The following is a 12356-nucleotide window of genomic DNA, read 5'->3' as shown; positions in this document are numbered from 1 at the left end:
ATAGTAGGTTCATTTTTTACGTGTGAGTGATGACGATGTAATGATGCAAAAACTCCAAGTTCATAGACACATCAAATATGCGGTGATGTAGTGATGCAAGAACTCCAAGTTCATAGACATTTCAAATATGTGGTGAGTGATGCAAGAAGTCCAAGTTCATAGACCCATCGAATATGTAATCATGATGTGGTGATGCAAAATTATCCTTTATTTGCTCTCTAATCAAACAATCCCACTAGTTAATACACAATTCTCTTTATCATACTTCTTGATCATGCTAATCTAGGAGAAATACATGTTTAAGTAGTCACTTTATACTTTTAGTGCGATAATAATTATATTGTGAAAAAAAATAACATTAAAACAAGATAATATTGAAACAAAAAATTTGAAATCTGAAAATCCAAACTCATTCAAAGATTTATTTACACAACATGACATAATCCAATACCTTGAACAGTAATGAGTCCAAAACAAAAGAGACTTAGACTTGAAAATTTTAAGAAGTGCCAAATAAACCAAATTGAATGTTATGATTATACATCCGAGTTGAAAGAAAAAGAACATTTTTGATGTTACATGCTAACAAAAGTTCCACGCGTGATGGGTACACTAAAGAATAAAAACTCTTTGAGTACATTAAGTATTAGACATGAATGTATGGGTAGTTCCAACCTATTTCCAAAAGGAAGATATAAGTCGTCATAAGTTGGTAGGGAAGGACAGGGAATTATCATGTGAAAGTAGGTGAAGTGAATCAGAGGACATCTTTATTAGGTGAGTTAAAAGACTCACGGAATAATAGGTAAGAAGTAAAATCCAAAACAGTAAGTAGCCTAGATCACCATGAATAGAACTCCGCCACATTTTTGCAGAGGATGAAACCCTAATTTACATTTTGAAACAGTCTAAGTTAATTAAAGCAAAATTGATGTTTAACACAACAACCAGAGGTGGAGTATATAATCTTTAAGCTTATTATATCGTTTTACACCAATCATGACAAAGATTTCGTATTGCCTGCGAAAAGGGGGAAAATCATCAATGTATCTTGAAAAGAAAGAAATGCAGTAATATATGTGAGAAGAGATCTCTGGCTTCAGATCTGAATTTTCTGTGGAGATGGAAATTTTTCAGACGGCATTTCAGTGGAAATGCGCGCTGAATTTGCAGGCGGCATGGATTTTAGCGTTGCTGTTTCTTCTCCAAATGATCGGACAACATTACGCGCAGTCTTCGGACAGCTGCAATGCAAATCTTGAGCTCGATCTCGCTTTCGATACTATCGAGTGTGTTAATGTCGGGAACGACTACATTCTCCGGGTATGTTGTTCCCTATCCATTTGTAAGGAAAATGTTTTTAAGGCAATTAGGATGTATTAGCAAATTTCGATTTCTGGCTCTGGTAAGATTCGAACTCTCGTCGACAGGCATTTAGTGGTACTGAGTAGAGTGATATTTTCAGGATTGTCTGTTATATTATTTCTATTTAGAACTACTGTTTGAGAAATTATCACAAATCTCTGAAGAAATTTCGATTTAGAACTACTGTTTGAGAAATTATGACAAATCTCTGGAGAAATTTCGATTTAAGACGAATATTTGAGAAATTATGAGAAATCTGTGGAGAAATTTTGGTTTAGGAAGAATGTTTGAGAAAATATCACAAATATCTGGAGAAAAGAAATTTCAATTTAGGAAGAATGTTTGAGAAATTATGACAAATCTCTGGAGAATGTTTTCAAATTGAATTTGTGACCTTTTTGGTGTGGAATTATATTTGTTAGCTTTTTTACCTTCCTTCTATCTGTACCAGTTTAACAGAATTTAAACAAAAAACAAAGAGAGTATTTAGCACTTCCTTCTGTAAACGAAGTCACAATTTGATGCCTATACAAAGTTTATTAAAACTAAACTCTTCACTAAAGATTAGAAACCTGTAAAATTTGAAATATTGTTATTTTTAAAGTTAGTAGTAATTTTAATTAGCGAGCATATAAACTATGACGCCGTCATTAAATAACTATTTATCTTCATATTCAAAAAATAAAAAACATATTAAAATTTGTATAAACCAAACATTTTTATTAATTTAAACATCAAAAAATAAAAAACATAGTAAGATTTGTATAAACCAACCATTTTTATTAATTTAAACATAAAAATTAGCATGAGTTTTTTCACAAATTAATTATTAACATCTTGTAATGATATGTCCGTATATATATATATATATATATATATATATATATATATATATAATTGATTTAAGGAAAACCAAAAAGATTTTTTCCCTTAAATTTTTTTACTCACAAAAGAAGATAGCGGAAGTCAAGCAAACAAATATATTTATTTGCAATGGATTAATCTTCGTTAGTACGTAGGAATACCACTTCCCTTATGAAATTAATCCAATGATACAAATGTCATGATATATTAAGTTTTATAGACAATTGTAAAAGCTTTCCAAATTATATATGAGAATTACGTAAAGCCAAGTTTAAATTAGTGAAATGATTAAAGGAAAGTTTACCTTATTACATGGGTCCTAATTTGTCGTTTACGCTCACTTGATGCCTAGTGGCAATTATATCATATAAAGCCAAATTATATAGGGAATTACATAAAGCCTACTTTAAGTTAGTGAAATGATGAAAGGAAAGCTTACCTTTTATATGGGTCCTAATTTGTCGCTTACCTATTTTATGCGTCCTAATTTGTCGTTTACGCTCAATTGATGCCTGGTGACGGAAGATTGGGGTACACATAGACATCTGACCTATGACGTCTTCAAACATCATCTTCTTAACTAGTAATTTAGTTGTCATTGTCACTTAGTAATCGAATAGTGCAGCCAACGGCAAAACAACATTCATTTTATGATACGCTTGAATTGGTATTGTTGTTGTTTTTTGAAAAAAAATAAAAATTGGATTATTTAGATAATAGTTTTTTTTAATAATAGGGGATTATAGTATGGTAAGTATATATTTAAATAAGAATTATGTAAATTATTAAAAATTAGGGAAATGAGTATCAAAGTCTTTTATAAATCAAATTTTATTTAATCAATTTGAATATGTAATATGTAATATGGAATAAAAAAACATTCTATCATTTTTATCAACTATTCCAAATCCAATCAATTTTAAATGTCACACTATACATATGACACCACTTATTTATTTTTATAACACATGTACATTTAATTTAGAAATGATCTTCTCTGTAAATTATTGTTAAAGATGAGGAGAATGAGTGTTAGTCATTTATAGATCAAATTCCATTTAATCACACCTCCAAAACAAAAATTGTAACTTGTGACTAAATGTAATAAAAAACATACCATCATTCTCACCAATTATTTCAAATCTAGTCAATTTAAAATGTCACATTATACATATGATACCACCTATTTATTTTTGGTAACACATGTATATTTAAATTAGAAATTGTCTTAAATTATTAAATTAAAGGAGAATGAGTATCAAAATCATTTATAGATCAATTTTCATTTTATAAAATAAAACCTCCAAAGAAAAAATTGAATATTGTGACTAAATGTGATAAAAAAAAAATATACCACCACTATCTCCATTTATTTCAAAACCAATCACACTATACATATGACACCACCTATTTAATTTTTGTAACATGTGCATTGAAATTAGAGTTTGTCTTTTGTGTAAATTATTAACCATAAGGAGAATGAGTATCAAAGTCGGTTATAGATCTTGAATTCCATTTAATCACACTTAAAAAAAAAAGAATATGATGACTAAATGTAATAAATCATTGGCATCAATTATTTCAAATCCAAATAATTTTAAATGTCACACTATACATATGACACCTCTAGGACAAGTACATTTAAATTCGAAATTGCCTTGTGTAAATTATTAAAGATAAGGAGAATGAGTATCAAAGTCATTTATAGATCAAATTCCATTTAATCACACTTCTAGTTTTTTAAATGTTGTGACTAAATGTAATAAAAAAAATACTATTGTTCTCATCAATTATTTCAAAACCAATCCATTATAAATGTCACATTATACATATGACATCAACTATTTGTCTTCTTATAGAGGTACATGTAATTTTTTTTATTAAGAAATTTTATAAATATTTGAAAAATAAAATAGAATTTTTCTTGTTTGTTTTTTAACCAATTTTTTTACATATTAATATGAGTATCTTAAATACATCTAATTAAAAAATAAAAAATAATGTCAATCTTAAATTATTTTATTTATCTAAGAATTGTTTTATTTTTTTTCTAAAATTATTCAATAATTATTTTATTTTATTAATTTTATTTACTTTACTTTTATTAAAAGTAATTTTTAATTTACTTAGAATCATTTTATTTTTATTTATTGAAGATATTTTTTAACTTTTTATAGTTTAATTTTTAAAATATATGTAAAATAATTATTTATATCATATGACATGATATTTTTTTGTCTTGTTATCATTGTTAAAAAAGACTCGTAAAGCCAAAGGTTTAACTATACCAAAACATTGATGATACTTACATATTTTTATATGAAACTTAAAAAAATGTAAAACTTAATGTTTAAATATTTATATAATAAGTCTTTAATTTCTAATTTGATAATTTTTAAAAAGAGGTTTGTAATTAGTATTGAACATTAGAGATTATTAGGCAAATGTATTAGGGCATATGAAATTTATATTTTTAATTAAGGATCATTTTTTCAATTATGGAAATCGATTCCACAAATGTAAATTTCAACCAAGCTTGTAGATCTAAAGCTAGGCTCACAAATCTAATCTTTTACTATTTTTTACATGTTTTCTTTCAACTTACCTTGCAGTTCTTAGTTTGATCTTTGCATAATACTTGATTTGTGTTTTAAAATTGGTACATGTGAGGTTGAGAATAATAAGTAGTTTTGTACTAAGCTTGTAGATCTAAACTAGGCTCACAAATCTAATCTATTGTTAATTTTCACATGTTTGCTTTCAACTTAGCTTGAAATTCTTTGTTTGATCTTCGCAAAAAAATTGATTTGTGTTTGGAAGTTGGCACATGTGAGGTTGAGGATAATAAGTAGTTTTGTACTAAGCCCTTCAACATGAATATAGTCTAGATTCAATTAGATGTTTCTTTTAGACTTTGTAACCTGTGCTCGAAGGCATTTTATTGATCTGCTCACTAGATATTCTAAATGAATTAGGATTTGCCTTTATATACAACACTCTAGTATGCAATTCAATTATTTTGTGCTTCAAGTCAATTCATAACAATTACTTAGAGTCAAACTAATTCGACCCAAATTTGAATTTGAATTGGAATATAGGAAAAACGTAGTCATTTCTACACTGACATAAGTTATTGAGACCATTTCTACCAACATGGATTCTACTTTAGACAAGGAATAGATAAATTAATATTTGGGCATGGACTTTGGGATTGCGTGTATGTGGCAATAATGCCAAGATAAAGCTAATTTTAATGTTATAATCATATATATAAACACAATCAAAGAGGAAACACAATAAATGTATGCTTGGAAACACAATCAAAGAGGTTTAATATGACACAAATCACACTTATGCAAAACCACAACATTTTAACCTATAACATTACTACAAATGCTTCCCCATGAATGTTGGAAATGAAAGACAAATGGTGGGAATGGATCTTGATGTTGATCTCAAAATGAAAACCATAACCATTACATAAAATCCAACGTTTGACAATTTTTTAGTCCTTCCATTGCTCTTAGCAACAAAGTTTGCACAATATTGATATGAATATGTATTTAACAAAGAGAATATGTGACTTAAATTATTTTCATGATGTATTCCTCCATAGTTTTTCCTAGAGGAATGCATTGACTTAGCAAACTATTCCAAGAATTACCACCTTCCTAGAACTAAATGATCCATTTAATACACATTGCATATGTATTTAACAAAGAGAATATGCGATTTAAATTATTTTCATGATGCATTCCTCCATAGTTTTTCCTAGAGGAATGCATTGACTTAGCAAACTATCCCAAGAATTACCACCTTCCTATAACTAAATGATCCATTTAATACTCATCGCATGACATTGATTCCCAATGTAAATTAATCTCAACCTCCATACATCTTTATGTCTACATTTAAGGAACCATGCCACTCTAGGGAACCCTATAGAGCCTTTAAAATGCCCTATAGAAAACACCCAAGAAATCACTCTAACCTATTCAAAGAGGATTTAGATGATGCCCAAAAACAATGGTAGTGAACAAAGAGAACTTTACTTAATAATTATACTGTTAGGATTAATGACAGTCCCAAAGACACTGAGAGGCGCGGGGGGGGGGGGTGTGGGGGTGTCTAACCGGATAGCGGAATATTTAAACTTATTAAGAACTTTGCATCCCAAAATAGTGTACCGGTAAATAAGAATTAATACAACAAATAAGAATAACAAAGATAGCATAGAGAACACACCATAACACAAAATATTTAACAAGGAAACCTGGTGTGAGAAAAACCCCTGTGGGATTTGTGATCCACAATATTCACTCACTGCCAATGAATAAATATTACTTACAATGAGGGGCCTGCACACGCAAGAAGGCCAACTACCTAGAGCACACTGCTCAATAAGAGTCACACTGACTACAAAAATGGATTATGAAATCCAATACAATGTACTGCTTCAAATCAGCATCAACTATGTCAAGTTCAGTACCGGTTTAAGCTCAATCTATAACCAAAACCTTATACAAAATTTGCCTTATGCATTTGCATATAACATCCTTCCTTTTTCTTATTTTCTACATTTGACTTACAAGATCTCATACATATATGAGTCTTTTAGTATCATGTTGGCTTTACAAAAGATAATTACATTAAAATACAATAAACAAAAGTTTATTCCCTGTCGACTGGAGTGCCGGTATGCGTTGTTGCCGTTGTCGGTGAAGTGCCTGCCGGTGTATGTAGAAGTCTATTGCCGGTGATGGTAACTGTCGATGGCTTACCAGATGAATGCCAGTTGGTTGCCAGATGGTTGCTATCAATGACAACATCAACTATTCTCATAAGAGTGTAGAATACCAACATATACAACTTGAAAGGAATAAGGAATAAGGAATATGAAATAATTTAAACATCATCCTAGGGTAAATCCGTTTATATCAAAACATAAATATCCAAATTGGTAAAGGAAACCAACTTTGGTGGCAATTTTGTTTTTTAATGCTAAACCCAAAAGCTAGGCAAAAAATATTAAGGCAATCCATGGTTTTATACTTTGAATTCTTCTCTTCAAATAGAGTGGGAAAGGAATCATCATCAAAGTAACCATTGATTATCTATGAAGTAGAACTATCAAGCAAGTATATACATCTAATTAAGCACTTGACATGTATTCTACTGGGAGATACCAAGCCCTTTTGTAAGCAAAACATAAAGGGAAGGAGCAAGAGGAAAACCTTAGGAAATTGATTTCAAGATATCAAATTGTTCATATTTATGACCATTAATTATGATACATAATATGTAGCATCAATAAATAAAGTTTGAACTAAATGTTTAAAGCTAGCACAAAACACTAAGGCATATAGCAATACCAAAATGAAAGGTGACTTAATGTGGTTATACTTGATTATTTAATAAAATCTTATAAACAAGACCTTTTGGTTCAAATTTCTCACCCATTTCATATCTTACCTATACTACAACAATGTTGTTCAAAATATACACATGTAGGGCATGAAACCAATTTTCTTATGTTTCACAATAAATGACAAAGAATACTCAAGGCAAAGTGTAAAGGTCTTAATAATTATTTTTGTGGGAAAAAATTAGCAACATCACAATTTTTGAATTAGTAAGAAGATCAAAACTGCCTCTTAGGAACGAATTTTACATTACTTTCTAATCAATCTTTGTGAAATGAAAAAAAGAAAAAAAGAAAGCATGAATAATTGGCTCCTTCACATGGGGCTGGGGGCCTAGCTCAATTGGTGAGAGCTCCAGTGGTGAAGCATGAGGTCACGAGGTCTAGTCTCCCCCAATCCACGTGGTACCAGAGGATGTGTCACACTAGAGTCAACGATCATGTTAAAAAGTTTACTCGACGCACTGGGGGGGGGGGGGGGGGGGTGCTATACCCGATTCCTACAGTCTAAAAAAGTAAAATTTGGCTCCTTTACACCACATAAAGAGAAAAGCTTAACAAAATATAGCAACTTGTTTATATGTAGCAACAACCATTTAATAAATAAAATCATAGATTCAATAATAGAATCAAAATAGAAAAGGGCATAACACTGTCGCAATATTATTTCCAATACTTTGCTTCGTATCTAGTCATCAAGTTATAGAGAATACATATACGCTCCACAAATCTTGTTGTGTGTTAGTAGTACTCTTTCATAGAACATCAACATTCCTTAGTTCAAAGAATTAGTAAAATTCAATTTATCAAGGGTTAAGGGTAAACCCCTAAAAGGCTTTAACACCACTAACAAAGCTTAAGACAGTGTTCTTAACCCTACTAATTAGTACATGACACTTTACTTGTGATGTGCTATTTTAAGTCAAGTTAAAATTGAAAAAAGTGAATTTGATTTGAAGGCATTCTTGTAATTTTCATTGTAATATATGATTAACTTAAGTTGTCTAGAGTTTGAGACAATATTTAATAAGATTCTAGAAAGATTGATGGATGTTGAGTCATAACTACAACCATGTTTTTAGTCATTTCCAAAAGAAAAACTTAGTCGTTATTTAATGTAAAATTGTTTTACAAATATTACATTTGAAGGCTGTCACAAAATCTTGTTTAATCTATCAACCAAGACTTTTATTTTATGACATTCAAAATAGTGACTAGTACGTAATTCCTAACTTTATTTATACTCTCTTGCATAGAAATTAATTTGAAAAAAATCCTTTATTAATATCCTTCCAAAGAGAGCCCACATAAACTACCTCCACAAACACACTCAATTTACTTACAATCGATTTATTATTGGCCTTATAAAACTCAATGGAAAATCCATCATAGCAAGAAGACTTTTCATCCTTCATAAAATACATAAAATTTAATTTTTCATCCAAAAAAAATGTCCTATCCCAAATGAATCTTTACAAGCCAACTCCCTAAGAACAACTTTTATAGAAACTCTTATTTGTTTTATAGATTTAGTATACTACCATAAATAAATAGATAGTGATAGAATAAAAGGAATGCCCTCCTTATTGTATTTTAGTTAGAAGATATATGCCCACCAACATCAACTACATTTACTTTTTCTCTTATCTATTTTCATTTATAAATTGAAAAACATTTGCGCTTAAACCTACCCCCTCTTCCCTCTCTCCCTCCAAAGAGGATAAACCAATCTCCATAATATTGTTATTTGCACAAAAAATAGATCATTCATTCTAATCAATTTAAGACCCTTTGAGATTATCTTCTTTGTTTTCAATTATATTAAAGTCCCCACCTAACACACAGGGATCATTCTTTAAGTTATCAACTATCCAATTATAGATTTCATGTTTGTGTTTATAATCATTAGGGGCATAGATTAAACATGCCAATTTTTTTTAATCTTTTTCAATTCAAAACAATGCAATTTGTTGCAAGCAAATTATCACATGCTCCCACTTACTCTTTCCATTTTTTAACTAAGAAAAATCTTTGCATCTCCTTCTACCCTTGTCATAATTTATACATTCCATGATTTTTTTTTATTAATTGTTTAATTCTTACATTCCATCTAAGAGGTTTCTTTGGTGTAGAGGGTGGGGAGGATATTTTACTACTTTATTTAATCTAAACTATTGAAAATAGTCAACCAATTTTCATCCTTACCTTTTTAATTAATACAAGTCTGAACTCGAAGTAGTGTAATTGTTTCCGCAATTTTACAACAATTCCAAGCCCCACATCTATAAGTCCATTCCCTAGAGTTTTTAAGCTTATTTATATTTTATATCATTTTGTTTTTTATTAAGGAACAAACAGGTTTTGAGGGGACCTACGACCCCATACAACAAGTTTTGAAGGGACCTAAAACCCTTGGATTTTTTACGGATCTGGAACCCTTAATAGAACACTGTAGTAACATACAACATAGACATTCAACAACCCAACCACAACCTAACAAAGCAGATTAAGCGTTAAAAAACTAGTGGCAAAAGAAAAAGGCCGAAACCAACCTTCAAAAAGCTCAGACATGAGCATAGTGAACAAGGCTCCCTCAACCATAACCATGGGTTTTATCAAGGCTCCCACAACCTTATCCTTGAGAGTGATCACCATTGAGAACAACTTGCTTTTCAAGATCTCCACCTCCATAGGAGATGAAGGAAAGAAGTCAGTAAAAAGGCCATCATTAGCTCCTTTGTAGCCAAAGACAGGGCTACATTAACCCCCCAACAACACTTCCAGGCATAACTAGTAGCATCCAACTCCACCTCAATATGAAAAAGGTCACCTCCAACCACATCCATCTCCCTCTCAATAGAAGATAGGACCGCCTCTATAGGAAAAACTAGAGTAACCCAAAGATGCAATAAATGAAGCACAAAGAGCAAAGCCATGGAACCAAGGAGGAGGGGGGCAACATAATCCTCACCACAAAGAGGCCCAAGAATCAGGAGATATAACCAGAGAAAGCCAAACCCCATCATTAAGAAAATCACAAACCAAAGAGATTCTGAAGGAATCCATAACAAAAAACCCTCTCCTAGAAGATCAATATAAAGATAGGAGCACAAGGAGAGAAGAGAGACACATAAACCACCATATTTCCACCTCAAGGGCAGAGAAGAAGCTGAGACATCCAAATATGCCCTTAAAGAAAAAAACATGAAGATCTCCCAATCAGGGTAGAAACAACTTCCACACAACCCCTCAGAAATATGAACAACAACAAAGCCCCATAAGAAAAAGATGAAACCAAAAAAGTGCAGGGTCCATAGATTAGGCAAAAAACAAATCCTCATGAAGACTGAGACATCCACCAAGCATCCAAACAAGAGCCAAGCCCAAAAGAGCATCTATCACAGTCATAAAACAAATGGGGGCAGAAAGCACCGCCGAAATTTCCCAACAAAAGCACCATCTCATGAGGAAAAGAGTCCTCAAGCCAGAACGATGTAGAAGACGAAGACCTCCACCCAAAGAAAACCCAAATGCTGAACCATTCCAACACGCCAAGGAGAGAAAAGCTCCAGGGAAGAGGGCTTCCAAGAGCCCACAAAACCATCATGAAGAGCATCCCACACAAGAGCTTCCTCCATAAAGCGTAATAGAGGAGCTACCACCCACATGGGATATCCCAACACACTGCAAACCAGTAGGAACGTGGTAAAGGGAGCTTGAAAGAGCAAAGGAACAACCTCACCATCACCATCGCAGTCCTCTTCATCACCAAAAAAGACCCCAGCGCCTGCGTCCTTTGTAGCCGCAGACAAAACCCTAGATCCATCATTCCGCCCAATCCAGCAAACCAACCATGAGTTTGGGCCAACAACTAAGCCATTAGTTAGAACTTATACCACAACAACTATTCCATTAAGATCAACCCAAGAACACAACTCTTTTACAATCTCTTAGTATTTTATTTTGGTGGAGTACATTTGTCAAATCATCAAAAGTAAGCCATTAGGCTTCCTATCATCTCCCTTCACTACACAGGGATTATAGCCAACAATGAATTTAAAGTTAGAAGTTTGAATTTTAAATTTTTTTCAAAATCTTGATGCTTATGCACAAATCTCTTCTCCAACAATTCTAACTTACTCAAAATCAATCTCAAATTTTAATATAGATTTTTCAAATAATAATATTGTCACCTTTTACTCAATACTTTTTTTGACAAAATCACTCAATATTCCATTGAAAATGAGTCTACCCTTCAACAAGAAAATAATTATAATTTCCCTTAAACCCAATTTTTTTTTTGACTATCTTAAAAATAAAATCAATTAAAAGAGTAAAAAAAAACCTACTTGTTCAACCACACTATTAACACTATTAACAACAATATATTGAAGTGATAAATTCATAGAGTTTTCTCCAAAGAACACCTAACTAGATTGTTTTTTCAAATTGCAAAATACTTCCTTACTTCATTGTTGTCTTATTGTTTCTTTTTGGATGGGTTCGACATTGCTTTATAAATAAAAGATACTAAATTAATTCAACATGTCTATCCATCACAATAACCACCACCTTAACCCATACAAAAACTGCATAACATTTTATTGGTTGATTTAAAATAATGATTAATTGATTTAAATATTGTGAAAGAAAAGTGTTTTTAAGTCGAAAAGAACATAAATATATAATGCTTACCTGAATAACT

At 31.2% G+C, this 12356-nt stretch overlaps 1 protein-coding gene across 1 annotated transcript in view; it reads left to right on the top strand.

Annotated features, from left to right (window-relative positions):
* Window positions 1–792: 792 nt before the first annotated feature.
* LOC131034354 (cytochrome b561 and DOMON domain-containing protein At3g61750) overlaps window positions 793–12356 on the top strand; it is a 48070-nt gene continuing 36506 nt past the window's right edge. The window contains exon 1 of the mRNA XM_057965823.2: window positions 793–1323. Within this exon, the coding sequence (XP_057821806.2) occupies window positions 1123–1323 (201 nt within the window). The 5' untranslated portion in view covers window positions 793–1122. The remainder of the gene's footprint in view (window positions 1324–12356) is intronic.

This window comes from Cryptomeria japonica, chromosome 3 (genome assembly GCF_030272615.1).
Source record: "Cryptomeria japonica chromosome 3, Sugi_1.0, whole genome shotgun sequence".
In the NCBI taxonomy this organism is placed as follows: domain Eukaryota; kingdom Viridiplantae; phylum Streptophyta; class Pinopsida; order Cupressales; family Cupressaceae; genus Cryptomeria; species Cryptomeria japonica.
The sequence above is the reverse complement of the archived record's forward strand: the minus strand, read 5'-3'. Positions and strand labels throughout refer to the sequence as shown.